The 27016-nt window shown below is 36.9% G+C and overlaps 1 protein-coding gene across 37 annotated transcripts in view; it reads left to right on the forward strand.

Annotated features, from left to right (window-relative positions):
• Nucleotides 1–27016, forward strand: part of UBR5 (ubiquitin protein ligase E3 component n-recognin 5) — a 91178-nt gene that overhangs the window by 15763 nt on the left and 48399 nt on the right. For 8 of the 37 annotated variants that reach the window (XM_086886309.1, XM_086886374.1, XM_086886847.1 and 5 more), the window contains exons 2-9: nucleotides 7498–7542; nucleotides 8022–8103; nucleotides 8279–8355; nucleotides 9158–9277; nucleotides 12301–12490; nucleotides 14061–14220; nucleotides 20753–20902; nucleotides 22873–23066. In XM_086886309.1, coding sequence (XP_086742435.1) covers nucleotides 7498–7542; nucleotides 8022–8103; nucleotides 8279–8355; nucleotides 9158–9277; nucleotides 12301–12490; nucleotides 14061–14220; nucleotides 20753–20902; nucleotides 22873–23066 — 1018 coding nt within the window. Of the gene's footprint in view, nucleotides 1–7497; nucleotides 7543–8021; nucleotides 8104–8278; nucleotides 8356–9157; nucleotides 9278–12300; nucleotides 12491–14060; nucleotides 14221–20752; nucleotides 20903–22854; nucleotides 23067–27016 lie in introns of all 37 variants that reach the window. The other 29 variants (XM_086887187.1, XM_086887405.1, XM_086888032.1 and 26 more) reach the window with 7 other exon arrangements.

Below are 27016 nucleotides of genomic sequence, written 5' to 3' on the forward strand. Positions count from 1 at the left end.
AAAAAGATTCTATGATTTTCAGTGACCGGATTTTTATTTTGATAGCATTTTTTAATGGAATCATTACAGCAATGTTCTGACTGTAAAAATAGGATTTTTTCCTTTCTTTGCCTTAATGGAATCTTTTAATTTTCACTTATTGTAATTAAACAAGTATATAGCTTCCTAGCCGTATTATGATAGCTAGCATTTTTTTGTTGTTCAGTATAGTAACACTGCTCAGTATAGTAGCTGCTATTATCACGTGTATTTTTCATGTATTGTTGAATTTAGAACCATGAGGTTCTAAATTCCCATTATTCGTGTTTTATTATCATAAGAGGATATATTTCCTAAAATGATGGATAGTTAAATAGCTTGCACAGAATGATGATTTGATGCAGAGAACAGATTTCTGTCTGCATTTGCAAACTATACTTTTGGAAATCTGCTGCCATAGAAGGGCCTCAGATTGACTTTTTCTCCTGTAGTGTATTTCTCTTCCTCTGTTCTGTCCCCCCTAGAAATAATACTAGGTGTTTAGGCAACTTGTAGCTGTAGACCTGCTTTGCTACCAAATCCTGTAGATAATATGCTAAATAACATGTAGGCATGCTGTAACTCCTCTGTGGCAGTCCTGTCTGGCTCACACCATTTGTGATTTCTTCCTGTTTGTATTCAGACTGTTAACTACGACTTTTTTTCAGAAGAGGGGCCATGCTTTTTTTTAGCTTATGGGTGTTTGCTTATTTAAAAAGCATGTTTGACTTTGTATTCCTTGTGAACTAGGCTAAGGCCATCCTCTGCACTGTGGTGTGGGGTTATGGTTCTGGGTTGTTTTCTTTTTGTTATTCAGAGGGGGATGTTCTCAGTGTCACTTAAATCTGAAGAAAGGGTGTAAGTAGATTCTGAGCTAGAGGAACCAGTTTCCCAACTTAAGAATTCATTGCTAGTTAGAGGCATTTCACAAATTTTATGGGTGTCTGCACCTGGTCTTGCTGTTCCTGCTAAGGAAACAGAGTACTTCCAGCTGGATATTTAAGTACCCATGAATTTTTTTTTACTGAATGTGTAGCTCTGACACTTTCCTGACTCATTGATGTAACTTTTTTCCTGTGCCACTGACCTTAGAGGGATTCTTTAGAACAAAACTTGAGCTCCTAGCTTTTCAATGGCAAATTCCCTCCTTTTGCTGCTGTGCCTTCAAGTTAGATGTGTGGAGATCACATCCTGAAAGCATTAAGTCCTCAGTATCAACTGCAGAATGGCTGAGATTGGAACGGACCTTAGGATATCATCTACCATTCCCAGGCAGGGCCATCTACAGCTGGTTGCCCAGGACAGTGTTCAGATGACTTTTCAATAACTCAAGGGTTGAGACTTTACAACTTCCCTGAACACCCTGTGTGAGTAACTGGTCGCCCTCACCGCAAAGAAAGTGTTTCCTGATGTTCAGACAGATCCTTCAATGTTTTGGTGTGTGCTGGTGCCTCTGGTCCTGTCACTGGGTTCCACTGGAAAGAGCCTGGCTCTGTCCCCTTTACTACCCTTACTTTAGATGTTCATGTATGTTGATAAGATCCCCCCCAGAGCTTTTTCTTCCTTAGATTGAAGTCCCAACTCTCTCAGCCTTTCCTCTTGTGAGAGATGCTCTAGTCCCTTAATTATTTTTGTGTTCCTTTGCCAGACTGTCCACTGTGCTCATGTCTCTCTTGCAGTGGGGAGCCCAGAACTCCAGATGTGGCCTCATGAGTGCTGAATAAAGAGAAGGGGTGTCTGCCTCAGCATGCTGGCTCTATTGCAGCCAGAATGCTGTTTACCTATTTTGCTGCAAGGCATGTTGGCTCATGTTCAACCTGGTGGCCACCAGGACTTCCAGGTCCCTTTTTTGCCATGCTGTTCTCCAGCTGGAGAGTCTCTGGCTCTTGTGCATGTGGTTGTTCTGCCGAGGTGCAGAGATTTGTACCTTGATTCCCCTTGGTTGTCATGAGGTTGCTGTGCTCTGGATGGCAGCGACATCCAGCATATCCACCAGTCCTTGCAGTTGGGTGTCATCAGCAAACTTGCTGAGGGTACTTGCTGTCCCATCATCTGAATTGTTAATGAGTGTATTGAGCAACGCTGGACCCAGTATTGGCCCATAGGGCACACAGCTTGTCGCTGGCCTCCAGCCAGACCTCACCACAAATCACCACCCTCTGCACCCAGATGTTCAGACAGTTTTTGGTTCACCTCACTGTCTGCTCATCCAGCCTGAATATCAACAGCTTCTGCATGAGGATTTTGTGGAACACAGCACTGTAAGCCTTGCTAGGCAATATACACTGCTCTGCCCTTGTTCTATGTGGTGATGTGAAATCTGCCTTTTTTTCTTAAAACTAGAGCTAAAATACATGTCCTGTTTTTGCTAATTTTTCTTGTCATGCTTCAACCTTCTTGTGGGCTATCTTATACCCAACTTATGTCGTAATATACGCTGGAGTTGTTATATCATTAAATAGGAATGGTCTACTGTTAGAGAATTTTCATTCTGCAATCTCTGTATTACCTGAAGAATTTTCATTGACAGAAAGCTGTTTTCAGGACATTAATTTGTTTGATCTTTGTCAGATTAGCATTCTACTGCAGATTGCAGATTCAACCAAATTGACAATGCCACAAAAGAGGAAATAAAGTTTGGGGGCCAAAGTATCAGCCAAAGGTTCTGTAAAACTGTGTTGGTTGATACCATGAAATACAAAACCAGCTGTTTAAGTCCGACAAGAAGTACGTTTCATTTTCCTCCTGTTTGTGGCAGAGACCAGTGCTAGATTAACAGGAGAACAATGTTAGAATAGGGCAAACATACAGTGATGTTTTTCCACCTTTTAAGAATTTGCAGCTTGGGGATTTCATGAGCAGTAGGTATTGGTTTGGTACATAATAACCAAATAGTCCTAATTTATAATTCTTAAAATGTGGAGAGGACACAGTATAAGCCATAATTCCCCTGATTACTGACTGAGTAAAGCAATGGGTTTCTTTGTCATCTAGTTCATTTCAGTGATCTGTGTATTATAGTCTAAACACATTATCCCACTACCCTGCTGAGCAGTATTGGTTACCTTGGAGCCTGTAATTTTGTACTTGTGCTTGGGATTTCTTTTTATTTCTTCTTCTTATGTACATTGCTTTATTTTCTACAGATAATCTTATTGCTTGCTTTTGTGTGGCACTTTAGCATTTGATTTTATGGATTCTCCCCCTTTTTACCCAAAATGACTTAAAGCATACTCTAAATCTTCATTTATTCCAGTAGGAGAAAGGTGTAGCTGTGGAAGGCTGCCTCCTTGGAAGCTGCTCTCTGATGTTTGAGATGGCAGTCGGGGGCTGGATCCTTCTGTATGCTGTGCTGTGGCATGGAAGATAGCTGGGTGTGGCTTTACATCAACAACAGCATCTAGCATTGAAGTTATCCTGGGATTAGGAAACAAAGATAATGTATTTGCTGAAGCTTTTCATTGGTGTCGATTTTCTGCATTTCTCAGACTGTTACAGTGACACTTGATAGACAGGCACAGGAGCTCATTTCAATGTGATTCAAGACAGGCAGGTGTGAGAGGTCTTTGATCTGGAGGCTGTGCAGCTCTGCTGGGCCAAAGCCTCTAAACTGGCCACATAGGTGCTTCCTTTGGTCTGGCTCGCTGTGCTCAGAGCACTTCAGGATCACAACTGAGGGACAAGGATGAAGGTTGTATTTACCTTTTAAGTGTTGATAGGTATGTAACACTGTTCTTCAGTGCTTAAATGGATTGTGTCATATGGGTGTGTCCCCTTGGGTATCTGCTTTTTATTATTATTAGAATTAGTATTAATCCTTCCTTGGAAAAGCATTGTAGTGGTACTTGTATACTTCTATCTGCTCTGGTGTGGAAGTCTCATGTTTGTTGGCTTACAGACTTTGTTGACATATTAAATTGTCTTAAAGAGACCTGATCACTTAGAAAAATCTACCAGGTCTCAAGTAGCTTTATTTATTATTTCCCTACTTGAAGTTGTTCATAATAACAAGCTAGTTTTGGGGATTTGGGATGTGGGGATTTTTGTTTGGGGTTTTTTGTGTGTGCATGTGTGGTTTGTTTGTTTTTGTTTGGTTTACATTTTGTTTATTTGGGTGCTTTAAGAATTACCTTTCCTTCCTCTGCAACTCTTACCTTCAGTATTTTGAAATGGAGTAACTCTTCTGCATTTTTGAGCCTAACCTGCTTTTAAAAAGCAAGATGTGGTGGAAGGATGGGTCCTGAGATAAATTTGTCTGGAAATAGAAATCTTTTGAGAGGAGTAATGTCTTGTGAGGAATAAAAGTACTATGTGGGAAATCAGAGCTGTGGTAGTTCTGACCTAAAGCCTTTTTGGTTGCTGAGTGTGAGCATAGATCCCTTCTAGTCTGATCGGTTTCTAGAGGCTAGAAATTGGAGCTGCAAAACTTGAAATTAAAGAGATCCCTACTTGGCTTGGACAAACTGACTTCGTTTTCCTCACAACTGTTTTTGGATTAATTTCGGTAGTAATATTTAAAGAATGTGTGTCTTGGTACAGGAGCCATCACTAAACTTTTTTTCTAAAAGTGTTGCCAAGCTAGTGCATTTCTTCAAAAATCTTTGATGAGAGTACTTCTTGTTTCTAACTTCATCCTTTGAAATAGTTTAATTGCCTTTAATGAGAACTTTTCGAAGCATAGTCTGTCAAGACATTTATGTTGGAGATTTCATTTACCACAGAAAGGATTTAGTAAAAATGTAGACCTTAATGTGAGAATCGACTAAATCGTCTCTGCCTGTATCTCTACCTCCAGAGCACCATCACTTGAAATTTTTGCAGTCTTGTTAAAATTAACCTGATCTTAAATAAGCTTTTCCTTTCAGAAGGTCAGTGGTACAATACTCTGCAGCTGTGCAGGTAGAAAGGCTTAGATTGCTGCAGGAAATTATTTCAAGTTTTTATTTGCACAGAGAGATTCTCCATACAGAGTATACAAACATATCTTTCTGCTTTGTTCTTGTTTTCCTGCTGGTTTAGTTTTGTGACTGGTGTTCATGTGAATGCTGGTGCCAGCACAAGAAAGGGGAGGAACAAGGGTGGAACCAGCAACCCAGCAGGGAGCAACTCCAGTGGTGTTCTGCATCAAATTCAAGTCCTCATAGGCTTACAGGAGCATATCAGCAGTACTTGTTAATTTTGCTGTTACAGCAGTTGTATATGATATGGTTGAGGCATGAGATAGTTTTTACTTTTTTTTTTTTTTCTTTCTATAGAGTAGTTCAGTACTTGGAGCATTGTTACTTAAACTTTCTCTGTTCTCTCCTATTAAAGATTGACAAGAGCCTCTTTTCAGCAGTGTTAGATCTCTTGGCCAGTGCTTGTTGCAGATAGACCTGCTCTCTTGAGATTGATGTTACTCGTGGATTCATTGATTATTCAAGTCTTAGCTTTCTGAGCATATTTCTTTCCTATTGCTTCATTTTTTTACATGTACAAAAGGAGTATGATGATTTTTTTCAGATTTAAAGATGTCTATTTCTTTGGTAGTGTCTGGTTTTGTGAGCAAGGCTCAGATAAGGAAGCTTTAAATATTGCTCATAGACTAGTCTAGTAACCATCTCCAATAAAGTGTTACTTTTGTTGCCATCAGCTTTTCTTAAAGGCAGTGCAATGAATTTAAAGATAGGTTTTCCTATTCTGTAATTATTACTCATGCTTGCCAGGAGAAAAATGTTAATGGGAAACTGCTCAGGATTCCTGTGGGAAACTGCTAGGTGATAAACTCAAGACATGGAACTTTAGGGATGTGTAACTTGTCAGATACTATGCAGCAATCCCTGCTTGCTGTATAAAACCATATGATACAGTGTGGAGTGTATGCTGTTTAGCTTGGGGTTCATTCCACAGTCTCCCACAGTAGTTCATTCTTGTGGGGTACCTTTTGCACAGATTGCACGGGATGTTTGTGTTTTCTCTTGCTTTTGTGGGTTGTCTTTACAGAAACCTTATCTGCATATGTACTCTTGGCCTGTGTAAAGTAGTTGTGGCTGGAAATTGGGAGTGTGAAATCGCCTACTTACAAACCAGCAGCTTGGCTTGGATAGCAAAAGGCAATTCTAAACACATTCAATTGCTTCCTGCTGTCTACTTTTCATTTTTCCTTTCTTCTTTGGTTTGGAAGTTACTTCTACCAGTATAAAATACCTTGTTTCTCAAACGGACTTAGAGATATTTTTTCCTTATTTTTTCCCTCAGGACAAATACTTTAGACACTGTTGATAATGTTAAGATTTCACTGTTTGGACCTCTGATCTGTTTTCTTTCTCATGCTCAGGATTTGCAGGTAGCTGAAGTCTGTTGTCCATAGTCTGTGTGTAGAAACTGAAGTGAAGCAAGTAAAAATGAGGGATTTAAAGACATGGATTCCAACAAACAGAGGGGAATAGTGCTGGTGTGCCTTTTTGTTAGGTTTAGAAAGGTGTTGCTGATTTATGCTAGGACAAACATGATACCAGAGCTGAGATTTCTTTTCTTAATTAAGAAGACCTTGCACAATTTTTACAGAATTAGTCTTGGTTTTATGTTTTGATATAATGCAAATACTCCGACTATAACTGGAAGCTCTTTAGGGGCTTTTTCAGGTTGCTTGTCTCCTCTGGGAAGAAAGGAGGCTGGGCTTTAATTGACATGCCTACCTGATAGTACTTCAGTGTCTTTGCTGCCCATAGAGGATCTTTCCTAAGTGGATGAGAAATTACCTTTGAAATTATTACTCAGTTGCTTGCCACTTTTGGACACAGTATCCTGTAAGCAGGAGTGGTGAATTGGTTGGCCCTTTCTTCTGCTCTGATATTTTGAACTTTTGGAAACATTATTTGCCTTTAGTAAAGGTAATGTTTTGCATAATCCTATGAATAGTGATGTTTCTCTGGATTGTTTCTTCTTTTAGTCAGAATTTGGTTTTGTCCATTCTGCTATTGGCTTTTATTCATCTGTTTTCTTGTGTTTTCTGTTTTGGGGAATTTACTGTCATATTTTTGTCTCTCACATGCCACATACTTGGATTTCCTAGAAGACTAATCCTTTCTCCTCTGGGATTCTGTATTCAAGCTTATACAAGGAAAAACAAGTGTATCTATAGTTCATGGTCATTGCTTTATATGTTTATTTTATGCATGAAGTTGTAAGTGGCTGTAACAAGGCAGGAGTAGTGTTTTTTGATAGTGACTTACAAAACACACAGAAATACAAGGAAACATAGGTTCTGTGATAAGGATAAAACTCCAAAGCAAATAAACCTCCAAAACAAAAACCTGATTTGAAGTTGAATGCTGTCCAGTTCTTAAACAGACTCCCAGCACCAAGTAGTATTTATATTAAACTTCAATAAATGTGGTGGTAAGTTGTTCCCATAACATCATAGATATGCTGTGTGAGTGAATGTTGTGGACTGTGGAGTATGTCATCAAATAACAGCTTCATTTCTTTCTGTTTCAGGTTAAGGGAAGTTTCAGAGAAGCTGAACAAATATAATTTAAACAGGTAAGGCATATCACATGCTGCTGTAAATCATTTAGGAAAGTACAATTTCTCAACAGCAATAAGAAGCAGATGATTGTACTGTCGATGATGGAGCCTTAGAAATCGTCAATGCTACTGATACTGAAGTGCAGAAATGCTTCAGATAACACAGTTACCACAGGAGGAAAATGGGAGATTCTCAGTTATGACAGATTATATTATTAAAATCTTCATTATGAAATGACCTCTTAATATGAGGTATAAACCCTGTTGTTTATTTCTGATCAGATTAAGTGAAAACTATCACCTTTTAAGATCTTTTTTCTGCATTTTATGTGCTGTGTGCTTCAATTAATGCACGCTTAGTCATTTTTTAGAGTTTTTTTTGTATTGGTGACTCCCACTGTACATTTTTCCTTCCTTGCACAACTTGATTTTTATTCTTTTTTTCAGACTTCTAAAGTTCTAAAATGCTAGTAAAATTCTCACTTTATTTTCAGCCACCCGCCTTTGAATGTATTGGAACAGGCCACTATTAAACAGTGTGTGGTGGGACCAAATCATGCTGCATTTCTTCTGGAGGTAAGTTGCTGAAATCTTCTCAGATAACAAACTTGAAACCATACAGTTAGAATTAGTTATTCTAACATTAAATTGATTAACACTCTTCAGTAACGGAAGACTTGTGTTTTAATTTTTTTGTGAACTTGACTGACATTTCAGTTTTGAACACTTGCCTTTCTTGCTCTAAATACAGGATGGTAGAGTCTGCAGGATTGGTTTTTCAGTTCAACCAGACAGATTGGAATTGGGTAAACCTGAGAATAGTGATGGGTAAGAAATACTTTTCTTCTAAGATATTTTTTGAACTTGATAAGCAGCTCAGCTGCTTTTCTGGTTTTGATTTTATTTGTTTGTTTTCCAAGTAGATTTTGGAATGGAGACTTTGAGTAGAGACACAATGGTTATGGTGATGCAGCCAAACAGCCTAGATTGACAAACTGGTGTAGGAAGAAATAGTGTATATGATTCTGATATGTGATTCTGAAAGAAGTGAGACAGGCTCTCTTTAACTTCAAGAAACAAACTACTCCAAAAATAATCCTTAAGAAAGAATCTGTGTTAAACTGTTAAGCTTAACGTAGAATCCACTCTGAAAGTGGTCCCATTTGGCAAGGCTCACTTTCTAGGCCTGTGGTCCTCGGTCCAGGTAAGTCCCCTTTCATAGGGCTAATTAACAGTTCACATTTGAATTTAAACCACTTTATATTGATGTAGCATACTCAGGCTGAGGTTTACAGATAGAACACCTGCTGATTACAATTTGTACATATACACTAATGGAAAACTTAGCACAGTGGCTAGCTTCAAAAGCTAATTAGCTTAATATGTATTTGCAACTGTGCTATTATGGATTGCTGATGTACGTAAGGTCTGTTAGGCATGCTTTCCACTTTCTTTTTCCAGTGTACTTATTAATATACAGTTAGATTAGTTTGGAATATTCCCCAAGGGTGTTGCTTAAGCTGGTATGTTACCAGACTAAGTCCCTGAGAATTTCAACCTGGGATTCCAGGTTTTGTTCTTAACCCATTTGGGATTGTTTTGTGACTGATTTACCATCTTTTACTTTCAGTTCAAAGTTGAGCAGTGGCTCAGGGGCAGGAAGGACATCCAGGCCAGGCAGGACTAGTGACTCCCCATGGTTTCTGTCTGGTTCTGAAACTCTGGGCAGACTGGCAGGCAACACCCTTGGGTAAGTTTTGATAGGATTGAGGCTGCAATCTGTTTGTTCCATATTTGAGTATATGTGTATACACATATATAAATTGTATGCAGTATGTCTAAGGGAACGTATAATCACAGCAGTTGTGTAGGTAGGGTATAACAAAAAACCCCTTGATTGACTTGATTAAAATAACAGACATTTAAGTGACCCTTCAGCACACAGCATACAGAGAGTTCTTCATAGATGTGTGAAGAATAACTTAGTTTAGGATGTGTTGTCTTCTTTTTAATGTTTTTTTTAGTTGCTTGATTTTTGAAAAGCAGTCTTTTAGAGGGACACTATCAATTTAAACCATAATAGGCTTGAAGCATAAAGTGAAATGAGTGCATTTATGCAGGAAGAACCTTAATTATGGGCTCCATCGTTTAGTGCTCTCCACTCCCTTGCCTGAAGTCATGGGTGGTGTTTTGATAGCTGGGGTCCTATACATAGTAATAGAAAAGGAACATTTGGAAAAGGTTGTTTCTCAGAACCTTTAAAATTGTATTATATGCAAAATGTACTGTATAGATCCAAATTTCTTGTCATTAGCTTTAAAATTGATGGTGTCCCTTTTTATAGAAAAGCAATTTTCATTCCATAATGACAGTGATCTCTTTGTTACATGTTTTGTAAGGCATGTCTAACTATGCTGCTTCCTAAGGTTACTAGCTGCAGTAGGGAGAACTGTGGTTTCTGTATGTGAATGATTTGTTAAGAGGAAGGGACTACATATTTTCCATGAATTTCTAGAAAATTTGTTGGGTTTTTTTTATTACCAAGTAAACTAAATTCATTTGGCCTTAGTTGCATGAAGAATAACCATCCCCATAACCTTCCCAATTTTTTTTTAAAAATCATTACGCATCTGAACCTAAAAATCCGTGTGTTAAACTTGAAACTAGTATTGTCATGTTTAAGAACTTACTGTGGGACATGCAATGCTTTTCTTTTTTTCCTCATTATTCTTAGCTAAGCATAATGTGTTAAAATTGTTTGAATCTTAAGAGACCAACCCTGAAGTGTTTCTAATGTCTTCTCTTGAATGTCTCGGAACTAGGTACTTGAAAGTCACTGAACTAATAGAATAGCAGTATGCACTATAACTAGTCTGTTAAATGGGGGGAAAAATTACCTTAATGAATTGAATATAAAACCATTCAAACTGTGGAGCCATTAGAGTAGATAACTAGATTTGGAAAATTGCTAGTGTGCTGCTGTGCAGTGGAGAGATGTGGTAAACTAGTGGGTGAACAGAAATGAGATGAAATATTGCCATTCTATGTTAATATTTAACTTGGGTTTAGATGGCTTTAAGAGAAATGGCTGTGTCCTTATTCTCCTTAACAGGACCAGGTTAGGACAGACAGGGAATATATGAGTTATTACACAAACAGAAATGGTTTTAACTGTTAAATACCTAAATGATGCCATTGATAGTTTATAACTTAAAGTAGAAAATGCATCTGTAGTATTAATATCTAGTACAGAATTTTTTCTTTAACCTCACTCCTCCCTGCAGAGGGTTGAATTGAGAATTACTCTGTAGGTAGAATTTGACTTCCCCTCAGCCCTGTTCTTTTCCTCTCAGCCACCTTCTCATGTTTAGAACAGTTTAGGTGGCTCATTTTATTTAAAATGTCACATTCTTTTCTGTTTTCAGTAGTATTTTTTTTTTTTATAATAAAGAATTCTCTTTTTAACTCATGAGACAAGACTTTTCCTGAAGACATAGTTGAACTGTTTTTTGTCTTGTCTTGTCATTGTGTGGTCAGTAGCTAGAATTCTGAAAGATGTGTCTGACAGGGCCTTGTGTTAAGCAGACACTGGAGTTACTCTGGTTGCAGGGTCTTGTCAGGAGGAAAAAAGAAAACCCAGTTGAGAAAGGGTGCTAGTAATCAATTGAAGGTATAAAACACAAGACGAGTATTCTTACTTAATTAGCTTTTGATAGCTACATATGATAGACTTTTAATGTTAATTTATTAGATACTGTTTCAGAGAACATAACTTTCTTTTTTCGTGTCTGATTTTAAATGTTTTTCTTGAAAGGAGTTTGAGACTTTAAGTGGTTGATAGAAGGAAGGTTCTGCTGATACAGATTATTGAGTAGCAGTAATACCATATCCAATATCCATTAAGGTGTATTACAAGATAAGGTTAACGTCAAAGAACAAACTAGAGTCTCTTGTCTTTCATGGCAGTAGATTATGATGTCTTAAATTCAGAGCACATTCAATTGACACAGTTCTGTGGTGATAATTATTAGTGGATAGTTGTAATGATGATGAGGTGTCTGCTTTTACAAATCACTTTTTGTTGCCTTATTTTGATGCTGATTCATAGAAACAAAGAAGCTGTTCAGTCAGTTCTGGCATGTTGTTCAGGTACAATGTGTACACCTGATGTTGATTTCTGCAGTAGGAATTGGTAAAAAGTAGAGTATCTCTTGAGAACTATTGAGGGTCAGAGAACTATCTAGTGTAAGATTTCTTTTGCAGTAGAGAAGATTACTTGGTTTTTCCAATGTAATCTTAACCAATTTCTTAATGAAAATCAAGTATCAGAATCTTCAGAAGATCCAGCTAAGTATAATGATCTTCTGACAGAGTCACTGACAGTGAAGTTGGTGCATGTATGCTTTTATAGCAGGAAATTGACAGATAAATGTTATGTTTCTGCTATTGCTTTTAGAAAATCTGGGAATTGATCCTTCTATGTGTTTATGTATGTATACATCCATGCAGCTATATGAGTAGGAAAGAGTGCAAGTTTCAGTTGGAGTCGTGTTTTTTTAATTTCTTCTGGATATTTCAGAACTTGATCAGTTTCCTGGTGTTCTTGTTCTTTCTAGTTTTGAGAGTTAATTTTATAGTGTTTGTCTGTGAATTCAAGCTTCACTATTTTTCAGAGGCTGTTTATAAGTTACTAATAATAAAACGAGAGACTGTTGAAGTAGTCCCCAAAATATGCTGCTATATTAAAAAAAATAAATAATCTAAATCTTCTAGAAGTCGTTGGAGTTCAGGGGTTGGTGGAAGTGGAGGAGGATCTTCTGGAAGATCATCTGCTGGAGCTCGAGACTCTCGAAGGCAGACCAGAGTTATACGCACAGGACGCGATAGAGGATCTGGATTGCTGGGGAGTCAACCACAGCCAGTGATTCCAGCATCAGTCATTCCAGAGGAACTAATTTCACAGGTATGTGAACTAGTTGCCTAAAACTTGGAGAGCTTCTCAGAGCATGTGTACCAGAATGTGTTGTAGTAGTGCCTATTCTCCAAGGAGTAATGGCATGCAATTAAAGAAATTCACTTTCCTTAGCTGACTTCGTTTTATTCTTAAATATGCAGTGGAAGTCATAGACTTTTGGATTCTAGAATTTTCATTTCCCAAATGTCCCCCAAGACAAGGTATATATTTAATGTAAATGAGGAAGGCCATGTTTGGTTGCACAGGGGAGATTTAGTGAGAAAATCAAATATTTGAGAATAGTATCAAATGTGAAGTTTCTTGAAGGAATGTAATGAAAGAGGGCAGATTGACTCTTTTTTCCATGTTTGATAGAAGGAATGATCCATTTCAGATGTAAATGAAAGACATAAAGTTTATTTATTCTCTTTAAAATACAGATTATTTTTCTTCATGGACATTTCTGCTTAATTTTTTATGTGACTTTTATGAATAAAAGTATAAAGTTGGGTATAAATTGCTCTGCTTTTGTGCTCTAATGCACTAAAATCTGAAGAAGCTGTTAAGTCTGTTAAAACATTTTCCTCCATATTTGAGAAAGAGAATACATTCAAAATATGTGTCTAGTTAATGCACTTTAACTGTTAGCTTAGAAGTAGTTGCTGGTTGACATTTGAAATACAGATGTTAGTTGCTAGGCCGAAGATCTGCTTTACTTCCCCTGCTGTGATATTTTGCCTTCTTTTTTTTTCTTTTATTTTTTAAATAGCCTACTTTGTTTACCTTTGAAACAGAAGGTGTCTAAAACATTTCTGAGTAACATTAAAGCAGAGCAATGGGAAAGATCTTCACAGAGGGTCTGTAGATTCTAGGAGGTCTCAAAAGTCTGCAAACTTCTGGCATAGAATGCTTCGACAAAAAATTTACCTTTGTATGCTGTTAGAATGTGAACAAGGTGCTCTGAGTCCTAGACTTAGTGGAATAAATCAGAGCTTCTCTGTTTTTTTGTAAATTCATTACATCTGGTGTTTGGAAGGTTTTATCTGCATTTGCACTTGTTAATAAAAACTTGAATGTTGCAGAAACTGCTGATAATAAGCCTGTAGAAACATAGTAACAAGAAAGATTGAGTCATTAAGGTGGATTTGTTTGAAGGCGAGTGGAAAGGGAAACCAGTGTAAAATACAAGGATTGAGGTGTAGTTTTGGCACAGCAATTGATTGCAGACTCTGTTGATGGACATACAAAGTTTAAACACTTTTATAGAAGCATACAGAGCACTCTCAAAAACAGATTTTGCTTATTATTTAACTACAGCATTAAACATTACAAGAAGTAGATTCTAAGATTCCATTAGGAAATTTAGTGCCAAAGCTGGAGTTCAGTGGCCTAACTGGAACTGAGGGAAAGCTGGATATCAAGTACAGGATACTGTGCAAAACTGATATGAGCATGTGTCTGTACGTACTGTTACTGACTTTGGATTCTTATTAGACTTCTTTTAGAATTAAGCATTTTCTTATGAATAGTGGTGGGTGAGCTGAGAATGACCAGTAGCCAATTGACTCTACTCTTACAGGCACAAGTTGTTTTACAAGGGAAGTCCAGAAGTATTATTATTCGAGAACTCCAACGAACAAATCTTGATGTAAACCTTGCTGTAAATAATTTGTTGAGTCGTGATGATGAAGATGGAGATGATGGGGATGACACAGCAAGTGAATCATATCTTCCTGGAGGTTTGTATCCTGCAACTTCTGATTAAAAAATGCCAATGTATTCTTATTTTTCTCTATTTAAGTACTGACAGCAAACTCTGTGCTGTGCAAGGTGCACAGTGAAGACGATTCTTGCTTATAGGAGCAAAGTCTAAAGATGTACAAAACAAAAGATGGACTGGGATGTCTTGAGGGATTAGGATAGCCGCTGAAGAATAACTGTTGATACTGCTTGTGGGGGATATGAAAGTTATGTTTTCTTTTAGGATCCCAGGCTTTGTAACACTAGCTTTACTTTCCTCTATTTTGCTGCTCAATGAGATGCTGAGACTGCTGTGTGGCTTGCTCATAAAAGCTAATTCTAAAGCTTTCTAGTGACTTGCATGTTTTTTACTACTAACATATATTCTTAATATTTATACAAGTTTTTAGAACAAAAATTATATGCTTTTTTAAAATCAAAAAGCCTTAATAGAGGGCAAAACAGTTTACTGTGGTTACAGTTAGATTGAGAGTCTATTCTTCATCTCAAGTTCCCCTTATAAATGCTGTTCTTGGCTATAGTGGCAAAATCCTGTAATATAAGCGCAGCTATTTTTGAAATACTGTCTGTCCCATAAAATTACTTTCTATAAAAGACTTGAATCTTCTTTTGCACTGGCTAAATAATTTAGGCAATCTTTTCTTGCTGAGTGAACAAATTTGAAAACATAGCAGCCAAATCCAGTGTTGTGTTAGTTGCACTGCATGAAAAGAGCAAGTCTAAACTCTGACTACGTAGTATCTTTTCTTCCTTGTGTCAAAATGATGTTTTGATATTTTTCTAATAAATGTTTTTTTGTTGTTTTGGTTTTTTTTCTGCTCATCTGGTTCACCAGGAAGGTTCATGGGCTTCGTCCATCTTTATCTTGTCAGTCATGTGATTTGAGAATGGGTTTTTTTAATTTCTGCAACAAAAGCTTTGCATTTCATTTTGCTTCTTCTAGTTTTAGTTGCATCTCTCAAGCATCTTTATTTTGCTGTAGCATCAAGAATCTTTTGGTGAAAGGGGTGAAGAATCTGTAATCTCAGTCTTATTTTGTAATGATCAGCTTAATAGCATTAGGCAATTGCACTGGAGGAAGTAAATTCTTCTACTTTTCCAAGTGTTCAAAGCGCTTCTTAATCTTCAGCATACCCAAATGCATTCCTCCAGAACTGGCCTTCAGAAGATAAATCACAGTTAGGAACTTTTACTGTAAATTACTGCTTTTAACCATACTAACCAACCTTCTACAGCATTAACTGTTTTCTGAGTACCTCTTGTGATCCTATGGATCAATTAATAGGGACTGTCTGAGAACGTGTGACTAGTAGCAGTTTTTTGAAGGTGCCTCCACTGCAGTCTGTGAGTCTCATCAATTTGAGATGGGTTAAAGTAGTATACAGAGTTTCACTGTCCTCACTGGACATCCAGAAAAAAATTTCTCCTTGGCTTAATCTTTAAATTTTCTTCCCTGTTCAGAGTAAATTTTCTTTAAGGGATTGCAGTGTCCTAAAATTGTGTTTTTCCCCTATTTTACCCCACGGAGAAAATTGGACTAATATTTTCCTAGTTTTTATGGGAAAAGATACGGAAATCATGACTGAAATGACACTTGATCTGCCTTAACACCAGTCTTCAGAGATGATTTCTGATTTGTAGAATGTGCATGCCTTCTTTGTCCTATGTTTTATAGGTGAAAATCAGTTTCTTGTACAGAAATGAATTAGTTTGGTATCTGAAACTGATCAGAAGTGTAGCTGAACACTAGGCAGTTCTGTCATGACTCTACTGTTAAAACATTGCATAGTAAAAATTACCAAGTTTGCTTGTGTCACATGACAGTGCAAGCTAGTTTTGAGGAAAACCAAATGGCCAAAGTAAGTTGCCTATAGCTCTTTTTAAAAGTATTTTGCTCTAGAAACTTTGCAGTCTTCTTGCTTTCACTTGTCATCTCACATCTGGATGCCCCTTTGGAACTATAACATCATCAGAGAAAACTGGATAACCAATAAATGCTATATGCATTCAATTGATGGGCTTCTTTATTGTTCTGAAAGATAACGAACCTTTTTTAAAATTATGTCAAATTATGCTTTAAAACTTTTTGATTCTCATTTCGAGCACAAAATAAGCAGACAAGGCAGAATTTGCCTCTGGGCTTTTGAGGCTCTTGCATTTCTATTAAAAGCATATGTTAATTTTGTCTTTCTGCCTTTTGCATGTCTCATGCTTTGTGACCCATAAATTTAGGGGTTACTTCTCTAAGCTTTCCAAGATAGGGAAACTTTTTTTAAAGCACTTTACATATGATTTAAAAAATAATAATTACAGAATCATTAATAAGCTGAAATACTTTCCAAGTACTGTGAAATTAATAAATTCTTGTTTAATGGATCATATTTTCTTAATATATCAGTTGTGATGGTTCCAGTTAGTATTGTAAACGTTACGCGTCTTGACTTTTTTTGAGGTACCAAAAAACATGTTTCAATCCTTTCTGAATTCTTCAAAATGTCTTAAGTGGAGAGCAGAGGATTACTTTTCTGTACAGATTGCTGTCAAGGAGTGTCTCTTAAATATTTATTTTTGGATCCCAGTGTACTTTGGTTTTTGGCTTCTCTAATCCTGTTTCTTTTTTTTTTATGATAGTTAGCAGAGGGGATTGTGGGTTCATTTGTTTCATAACAAATACATAAGGAGAATAATCAAGGTAAACATATATAGAACAAGATCATGTAGCATAGGAAAGACTTGACAGCTTGTGTGAGGCTCATACCAGGTTGTATTAGAGGGTTCATAAGGTCTTTTTGTTCTGTTAATATTCTGAATAGAGATGCTGTAGATGTTAAAATGTTTGGTTGTTTGTGTAGTTCAGAGGAGTGCATATTTGCTCAGTAACTACTGCATGGTACAGTGGGTTCTCGCTAGTGGGACTTGTGAAACGTGGGTTTGACAACATCCAGGCTGCTTTGCAGAGAAGAGAGATGGGTTGGTTTCACAGCAGGACTTACTGTGCTGGCTTCCAGTGAGGGGAGATGGGAACTGCAGCCTGGTGTAGGATCAGCTCAGTGGTTTGCCTTTGGGGAAAACAATTAGATAATGGGGTTGGGGTTTTTTTTGTGGTTTTGTTGTTGTGGTTTGGTTTTCTTTGTTGTTGGGTTGTTTTTTTTTTTTCTCTGTTTTTGTGAACTTCAAGTTGAGTAATATTTTGAATAAATATCTTATCGAGAATGAATTCTGGAGTTCTGTTTTAGTCTAGTTTCCTAGGAGACCAAAATAAATGTTTCTCTCCCTTCACTGTCACAGTTTTGCCAATTTAATCCAAACTTGAAATAGGAGGAGGTACTGAAAAAATTGAATACTTCAATATTTCATAAAAATCTGCAGCTGAAAAGAGGGGAGAGAACTTTTGATTGCCCCCTTAAGAGAAAAGGTTTAAAGTGAGCTCTACTTGAGATCAGAATTGATCTAAGCAACACCTTCAGTTAATAAATCCAGTGATAATGCTATTTGAATTGCTGCTTTAATGAAAACTAGGGGGTTATTGATGATTTTTTTTTTGGTGTGGGTATTTTTTTTTGTTTTGTTTCCTTCCTCTGAACTGGATATCCTTTTCCTTACAATTTTCTGCAGTATTTAGTAGTGAATCATAGATATTTTCTTAAGAAAATAGGTTCATCACAAATATCACACCTAGATGTGAAGGGAGCAGTGTGATTCAGGTCTAACAGCACAAGAGATGAATGATATAATCCCATGGGATTTGTCTAAAGAGCAGGAAAATAAAGACATAGAGAATGGGTTTGTTTTTGTGATTTTTTTTTTTTATTTTTTTTTTTTTTTAAACTCTGGATTCTTAAACTGGATGTAGCCTTGCAGTATCTGTGTTTTCACAGCGCTAAAAAAATTCCAGTGATGTTTGAAGGGGAGTGGATTTGGCTCCTATCCCTACTGGTTTTAGCACCTTTCTTTGCTGATATAGAAAATGGAAGAAGGGGGATCTCTTTCAGAAATACTGGAAGAAAATTAAAATCTGATTTGAAGCTGAAATAAGAGGGTAAGAAAAGGCTTCATTTCGTTACTCATCTTACTGCGTATTTAGACAAAACCCACATAGTTTTGGTTCTTACGTCTGATAGCTTGAATTTTAACTTTTATTTTTTGGAAACGCAGCTAAACTCAAGATGCCTGACCTGGTGGAAGGTGTGTGTGTGTGTGTCACGAGTTAGTGTGTGTTTTCTGTCAAGAGGATTTCTCACATAGCTTACCTTAAAAAAATCTAGTATTGTCTATTTTGAATGAAGGTGGAAAGTTCTTTTCTGTACTGGGCAATTTGGTTCCTAGAAAGAGATCAGAGTTCTTTGCAGTTGTTTTCCTGGACACTGACCAGAAGATACCAGAACTAGTTCCTAGACTACACAGGGGTTAGAGCTTACCTAGATAAAGATGGTTGTGGGAAGAAGGAGGAGAGAGCAGTATGTCAATATTGGGAAATACAACAGAATCTCATCTGTGTTCCCAGCTCTGAAAGTCTGTTACTTAAGAGTTGATACTGAAGGTGAGGTGTACTGCAGCTTTCTTATTGTGAAAAACCAGTAGCAGGCAGGGTAAGGGTACTCTGAGTGATCTGAATTGTTTCAGATAGTGTCTGTTCGCCAAATGTGAATTTTCTAAGATTTCCAAGCAGTCTGTCATGGATGACTTGGTAAAGTGTACTGTCTGAACTATGGAGTCCCAAATGGTGTGCTTATAGAAACACAGCCTACACTTGAGTGGATTACTTAATTAATGCAAAAAGCATTTATGTAGGTCTTGCCTTGAATCCACTGTGCTCACTGGTTTACAGTGCTGTTTTTCTATGGACAGTCAGTGGTATGTGTTACCTTTCCCGTAGATGAGAGTTTAGAAATACAAGGATGAATATTCTCATGTGCAGGGGTGTGAAAGTCTTAAATGAATTAGTACCAGCTCTAAGAGCAGACTTCTGGCTCCTTTTCAGTTTTTGGATACCCTCTACTTTGTGTTCCTCCCTCCATTTCATTCCAGACACTGAGAAAAAGACCCGTAATTATCAGATCCTGCTGTTAAGACTGCTTGTTTTGTAGCTGCTGTTTCGTTTTATGCCTGTGAGATAGAGGCTGAGAACTGGATGTGCAGAAATTCTGTGTGCTCCTTCCAAGTTTCCTGAAGGGAGTCTGTGTATAGCCTCGCATGAGCTTCACGGGTAGTTTAAGCAGATGAGGTTGTCCTGCTGCCAGAAGGCACTATCCTGCCATTCCCTTGCATGGGGATGAGATTTTTGGCTTCTATGGGCTAGTGAAACCTAATCTGGGGAGCCTGATTTTTTAATATTTTTTAAATTTTCTTTTAAGTCAGATTTGCTTGAAAGATTGGGAAGGGCAGAACTATTTCCTTTGGCAGCAAGCAGAAGGTTCTGGTCAGCTTTGCAGCATGTGGTGAAGTTCCACCTTTGGGGCTATGTTACTCCATTAAGTTAGTCTGAAGATCTATTCCCACCTTACTTCTATACCCAGTGAACTTCTGTTTCAAGCCAGGTGAATGCACTAGCAGTAGATTTAGAAATCCCCCCTTGTCCCAAGGAGGTGCCTGCCTCATGGATAAAGGAGGGAAGCAGGACTTCTGTAGCAAGATGATGGTCAGGTTCAGTTGTCCTGACAGTCTATATTGCTGGACTTCAGTAAGTCACATGAATTTCCAGTGGCCTCTCTTGTGTGTAGATAGAAGCTTTAGCTTTGTTAATGGAAGGAGATTGTTTTGTGTTTTAACGATGATCATTACTTCAGGGGAACTCAGGTTTTCTAACTGCAGCTAGGGCAGTCACAGTATTTAATTGAAGTTCAACCCTTTGGTTTGGTTGGGTCTTTTTTTTTTTTAAACTGCATGGTATTAAAACATTGTGCTTTTCCCAGATAACTGTTGTTGTTCATGTAGCTTTTCATTTAAAGCTTTGTATTGAGAGCTGCAAGTTGCTAGCTTGTGAATTAAATGATTATGTCATTCTCTGAAAGGAACATTACATGGAGAAGTGTGCAGTCTTCAGCATCAAAGACATGGCTGTGCAAAGGCTGCCTTTCTCCATCAGCTCTGTCCTCCCTTCATTCTAGGTCATCCTGGGAGTTCTGCATCACGTGCATGAGTGTGTGTGCACATGTGTGTATATGTCTATCTTATTTTAGTGCTTTGTTCTTTTACAAAGTGACAGTCAAAAGTTTGAATTTCTGGGATACAGAACAATATGTTTTGGGGAAGTCTTGTTTGGGAAATGTGGTTAGGTAAGTGACAGAGCAGTTCTTGCAGGGAAGCTGGTTTTGTTCACTAGTTCACTGAGCTTGATTGTAAATGTGGTGGCATAGGAGGCACATGAGTTTGCACTGGTGAATCTGAAGAGCAGAAATTCAATTAATAGATAGGATTTTTTTTGTTTTGATATTTGTTTAGTTGATGGTCTCTCTGGCTGATGTTTTAAGTAGCTGATTATTCACTTAAGACCCTTGTCTCCTCTTATAGAGGATCTTATGTCTCTTCTGGATGCTGACATACATTCTGCTCACCCAAGTGTCATTATTGATGCTGATGCTATGTTTTCAGAAGATATTAGTTACTTTGGTTATCCATCCTTTCGGCGCTCATCACTTTCCAGGCTAGGCTCATCCAGAGGTAATTTTGCACCTTTTTTCTTTGTAATAACTAGTTTGCTGTGGAAAAAGCTAGTGATAGTACACACTGGTGGTTTAGATGCTGATTTAATGTGAAAGTAGACTGTGATGTGTTGTCAAATGTAGAGTAGACAAGTAGACTGCTGTTCATCAAAATTATTAATGAATTCTGACTATTAGCAGGTAAGTTCTGCAAGAACGTTGGTAGTCATATATTTTAAATGTAAGTGTTGATCATTGGTGTTGCAAAGTGTTACAAAATTATTGCATGTTAAGTTTATTTTAAACTGTAGTGTATATACCTACTAATATATAGATTGCATTACAAATATATATTTGGCTCAAAAATCAGTAATAATCAATGACATGCAGCATTCTTAATACTTTCTTTTTTTTTTTTTTTTCTTCTTTCTTTCTTTTGGGTTGCTCTTTGTACACTGTTCTTCACGTTTCCTTAGTTGTTCCATGACAGAAGTTACCTTATGGAATGAGGAACTTTAGATAATAAGGAGGGAGAAGAAATCTAAATTCTACTTTTTTTGAAGCATTTTTATAGTTGGATAAGGAGAACTATTGGCAGGTGATAAAAAAAGCTCCTTGAGCAGTGTTAGGGTATTTTTTTCTTTTAAGCATTATACACTTGCAAGATTTATAACAGACCATGCAGCAATTTCCTATCTTTTTGAGGCTGTTACCACAAATACCTAGAGTATTTCCAAACTGTTAATCCAACCTCTGATGTGATTGTTTATTTAGTACAGTTTTTGTTGCCTTTCATGAACATGCTTAATATATTAATTGCTGAACATATAAGTTCCTGTTACAAAATTGTTAGGGGGCAGTATGATGTTTGCTAGGGATTAAGTACAGTACTTATATGAAATACATCTGTAAGACAGGCTGTTGTGTTTGGCTTATGTAAAAACTTTCCCATTTGTCTAATACAGCAAAAGACCTAAGACTTGGTGTAATCCATTGAACCTATGATGTAATAATGCAGTCATCTCGTATATGTAATTCCATTTGATTTTTGTGAGCATAAGTGAGGTACTTCATAGGTTAAATGCATTTATGTGCATGTGCGAATATTCAGCATCTGACATAACTTCCTTCTAAATTCCTCCTTTTTTTTCCTTTTCTAAGGTTATTCTATATAAGATGTTACCACGAATTTTATAGCCCTTATTTTCCATGCATAGTTGACTCGTGGAAAGTTAGTTTGATTACCTGATCTAAAAAATTTTTCTGCATGAGCGAACTGCAGAGTACTGGCTTTAGACAGTTTATAGGCCAGTTGGAGGGGAAGCATTTTGGTAAGGAACATTTTCCTGTGAGGATCCTTTTAAAAACTTGTCTGACTCTTGAAAAGTTTTCATTTAATCTACTCAAAGAAGATGCACTTTAATTTATTAAATCCAGTCCTATAGAATATTGCTTTAAACGAAAGGGGTTGGATTATCAAACATGTATGAGAGCTTTTTTTAATGCTTGCTTTCTTTAACCTTTTCAAATTACTGTTTTTCTGGGAAAGTTGTTATGAAACTCTCTAATAAAAACTCTTTTTTGGTTTGCATAAAGCTATCTGTCAGACTGTATAGAATTAAGATTCTTTTATTGTTGTAACTACATTGATAAAACTACAAAACTGCGTATTGTACTGGAAAACTTTAAATAGAAATGTTAAATGTATTTGGCCTCTTTATGATGTAAGTGAAATTTCTCTAGAATTTTTTCATAGTGCACAAAACTGTAAGCCTTTATTTCTAGCTTATTTTTATGTTTAGTAATTCTAAAGTACATATTCGTGAAAGAGTTAATATATTGAATGTTGCATGTCAGGACTATAATTTTAATCTCTGTGAGTAGATTAACTGCTGTTAGTTGCATCCTGAAGGGTCTTTACTAGAGAGTGGCTTACTTTTATCCCACTGGTGTGACCCAATTGCATACCAGTTCTCCTTCTTCCCTTAGAGAGAGACTCTGAGCTGTTGCGTGAACGTGAGTCCGTTTTACGTTTGCGTGAACGAAGGTGGCTTGATGGAGCCTCATTTGATAATGAAAGAGGCTCAACAAGTAAGGAAGGGGAACCAAACCTGGACAAGAAGAATACACCTGTTCAAAGTCCTGTTTCTTTAGGAGAAGACTTGCAGTGGTGGCCAGATAAGGTATGGAATTTTTTTTTAGCTATTATTTGCATGCTGTGCAACAGATCTGTTTAATTTTTTTCCTGAATAAATACCGAGAGTTGCCTTTTTGACTATCATGTCTTAGTTTTGTGAGATAATGTATTGAAGCATATTCCTTATTAGGCACTTAGTTAAATTACACGTAATTAATGACATCCTTATAGCTGCACTTCTGTTACTAGTGTTTTAATTTTCTTCTCTGTGTATTTTCAAGATACTGCTGCAGATCATAAGGCTTGGGGTTTTTATTTTTCATTCTTTTTTTTTATTTGGGTGCTTAAAGCATTTAATTGGCAGTAGGAAACTCATGAAACAATCTAAACTATGCTTCATCAAGGAAATGTTTTTTGATAAGAATTATTATTCCTAGAGATACTTTCAGTTTGAGTGGATTGGGCTTTTAAACTACAGGGGTAAAAAATTGCAGTTTATTTTTTTAAAAAATTTATTTGCAGTTGTGTTTTGAGTTGATCACTAACTTGGTTGCTCCTTCAAGATCTTTTGGCTTTGATTAGCTGTTTTTTTTGTAGCCTTAATTCCATTTTCAAGGCAAGAAGTAATTACTGCAGGAGATAAAGTAGTAGAAACACCAGCTATATGTTGGTAATTGAGTATCGGTGGTCACTGTCTTTATGGTTACTTAGATGTTTGGGGAGTTGAGTTTTTGAAAACCTAAATAAAATAAAACCCAAACCAACCAACCAAACCAAAAAGCTTCCTAGGAATGGCAGTGATCATCTATGTTTAGCAGACCAAATTTTATTGACTTGGTCTAGTGTTCCCATTTCTATCTGTCCACGGGATCTGTGAGGTTGCTTTTTTGATCAGTCACACTTTCTGTGTCTCTGTTAATTTCAGACTAAATATAGATAGAAAGCTTGAAAACAGAGGTGAATGTAGGGGTTTATTTCTGCTAGCAGCAGCATGACTTTAGATGCTGTTGTTTTCTTTTAGGCATTCAAACTGAGAAATTAAGAGACCTAAAAAGAATGTTTGCCTAGTAGATGTTCTGTACCAGATCTTTTATGTCTAAAGGGTTTTCCATTCTTTGTTTTGGGTTTGTTGTTGGTTTTGTTTTGTTTTCCTCATCTAGTAATAGTGAACTTCTCTGACACTGAAAGTTGGCAGCTTTTGTTCCCCTAACTTAAAATGAGAAAATCTAGCTTGGGCAGAGACGTTTCAGGAATTCAACATCAAAGAATAAATATAGTTTAGATTTGGAATACTGACTCATCATCTGTGTTTTGGTAATTGTTACTATGGCCATTACTGGTTTTTTGGTTTGTTTTGCTGTGATATCTAATTTTATACCTGTGCAGTTTATATATACTGAACTGCTTCCCACTTACCTGTTTACATGTGCAGTCATATAAACCCCAGCTTCTGGGCTTCCAGTTAAATGAAGGTGTCTTACTGGAAGGCCTTCCATTTTTATTCAAAAGTAATTAAACTTCCCATCATTTCCTTCAGCTGAACATTCATAAGAAATGGTTCTGTGTCTTTCCTTCTATAAATCCAGTATGAATTTTTGTTGGTAGTATTTTCCAGCAGAAATTCTTCAAGGTAAAAATCCTGAGATAGTTTGGCATAGAAGTCAGTTCAGGTGTTTCTTTCAGTTTGGAAAATAGGAAGGAGGTCTTGAAAGGTTAATGGAAAAGACAGTAATCTAGGGGACAATTTAAAGCACACAAGAAACCACTACAAAAGAGCCAGTCATGTTTGCAAATATTTTTCCTTCACTTTTCATTATTTTGACCTTTAGCATTTGGGACAGAACTCTGTAGGAGACTGTGATGAGGGTGGTTAACTTTTGTTTGTGGGAGGTGAGGTACCAACCTGAGAGGCATGGCTGAAACTTTTGGAAATCTGATAGTGCTCCCAGGTGCATCAGTTTCACCAACAATCTGAGATGACAGTGTATAGACATGTTGCTCAGGTATTTTCTCCACCAAATAAATCTCATCAGTTGCTCAGGAATCCAAATCAATGAGTACACTCTTCTGATATTTCAGATATTGTTACACTGTAGTACTATTAGTCTACACTTGCACTGTATCAACCTTGTGCCATGTGTATCAGAGCCAAGTGTATCTGTAGTGCAGTAATGGCAAATACACTGGTTTTTCCCTGCTTGACTGTAGTTTAGGTACAAACCAAGCCTTTCGTTTTTTCAAGTATATTCTACTTAGCTATTGAGACACTAAGATTTTTTCAGTAGTCTGCATCATCTTCTGGTGTTAATTTCTCTGGTCTGAAATCAGAATTTGTAGTTGAACAGGAGTCTCTGGTTTACAGAAACTTTGGGTAGTTGGTTGAATGGCCCTCTGGAGGTGAATGCAGCATTGATCCTGAAGCACTTAGGTCACAACTGCTAATATTTTGATGGAAGAGAGAGAAAAAAATGTGATTGGCAGGTTTCTCTAATATTCAGCTTCTGGTACAAAGCTGTTTGTTTTTAAAAGATATGTTAGCAAGATGAAAACTCAAAATGAGTGTCTTGGAGCAAAAATGAATTGCCTTCCATACTTAACTCTGAGGCATCAGGCCTGCTTACTTCTGAAGATGCATCTCATTAGACTACAGTAGGTTCTGATAACAGTTCTTTCTTAGAATGTGCAGTGTTTATGCCATGGCATGTATTAATAATCATGACATGGATTAGTATTTCTGTTACTTCTGTGCTGTGTTGGTAGATGCCCTCCAGAACAAAATAGTTCTCTAATGATTTAACTAATTCTAGAGACTCTTATCAGGGTATAAAAGAGAATTGCTTGTGATTGCTTCTGTCCTTTCCTCCTGCTGCTTTTCTTTTTCCCAAAATACTGGAGAGCATTTGGTAAGAGCTGTACTGAATGAATCCTATGTCACTCAAGGTCACACACATACCTTTTGGAATGCACACTTCTAGGCATGAAAACAGTAAAAAAAATATGTAAATCCAGACTTATGAAACTAAAAATGTTTCCACTTTTAAACTTCTGTGGTGAAAAGTCTTCTAATTCAGAGGACAGATAAATGTACTGGATAGTGGCACTTTTTTAATGGCTGTGTTCAGTTTCCCCTCAGACGGCTGAAGTAATTAAACGTGGTGTATTGTAATCTGAGAGTCAGTCAAAGGTACTGATCTGGGAGATAACCACTGCAGAGACTAGATATCATGAACCTCTCTTTCAGATCTGTAGCTGTAGAAGACAGCATTTGATTTTATACTAGTTTAAGTTGAGGGATTTTTTTAAATTTTTTGTGAAGCTGGAAGTAGAAGAAAAATTTGAGTTATTAGTAGTAAGGAACTTCAGAAAGAACATGTTTGTCCTATAGCTGCACTTGCTGAGGAGCTATGAAACATTAGGAATGTTTCTCAATGAACAGAATTCAATGTTCTGTGGAATCACTCAAATTCTCTGTAGTTTGTGAGCCATTTCAATGCAAGGAGGAACAGGAATTTGCAAAAGTGAGGTTGTAACATTGTGTAGTTACAACAACATGGATACAAAACCCACTTTAGGAGGGAGGAGATCAGACCTGTGAGGTCCACACAGGTATAGTATGAAGCAAATGAACAAAGTGATGCAGTGGAAAGAAACCAGATGAGTTTTGATAAAATGTTAAAAAGGAGAAAAAGGCAAGAGGAATAAGCAATAATTAGAAATTTTTCCAGCATGTCAGGTTATAATGATGCATTATTGAGACATAGCATCCTGATTTTTTTAAAACTTGATGCTGTTTGCAGTTACTTACTTTGAGAAGTGAAAGATAAGAATTGTTTAACTGATGAAACAGTGAATTCGTTAGTTGATTTCTTGGGTAGCTTGGAAGATACCTTCCTGACTAAACTTAGCAATGGAATAGTGGAATTATGTAGCTTTTTAGTTAATTTCAAACAGCCAGAATTTCAAGCAGAAACTTTTTTTTTCAATGTCACAGGTCAA

The sequence above is a fragment of the Cyanistes caeruleus genome, chromosome 1 (genome assembly GCF_971803275.1).
Source record: "Cyanistes caeruleus chromosome 1, bCyaCae1.hap1.1, whole genome shotgun sequence".
Classification (NCBI taxonomy): Eukaryota; Metazoa; Chordata; class Aves; order Passeriformes; family Paridae; genus Cyanistes; species Cyanistes caeruleus.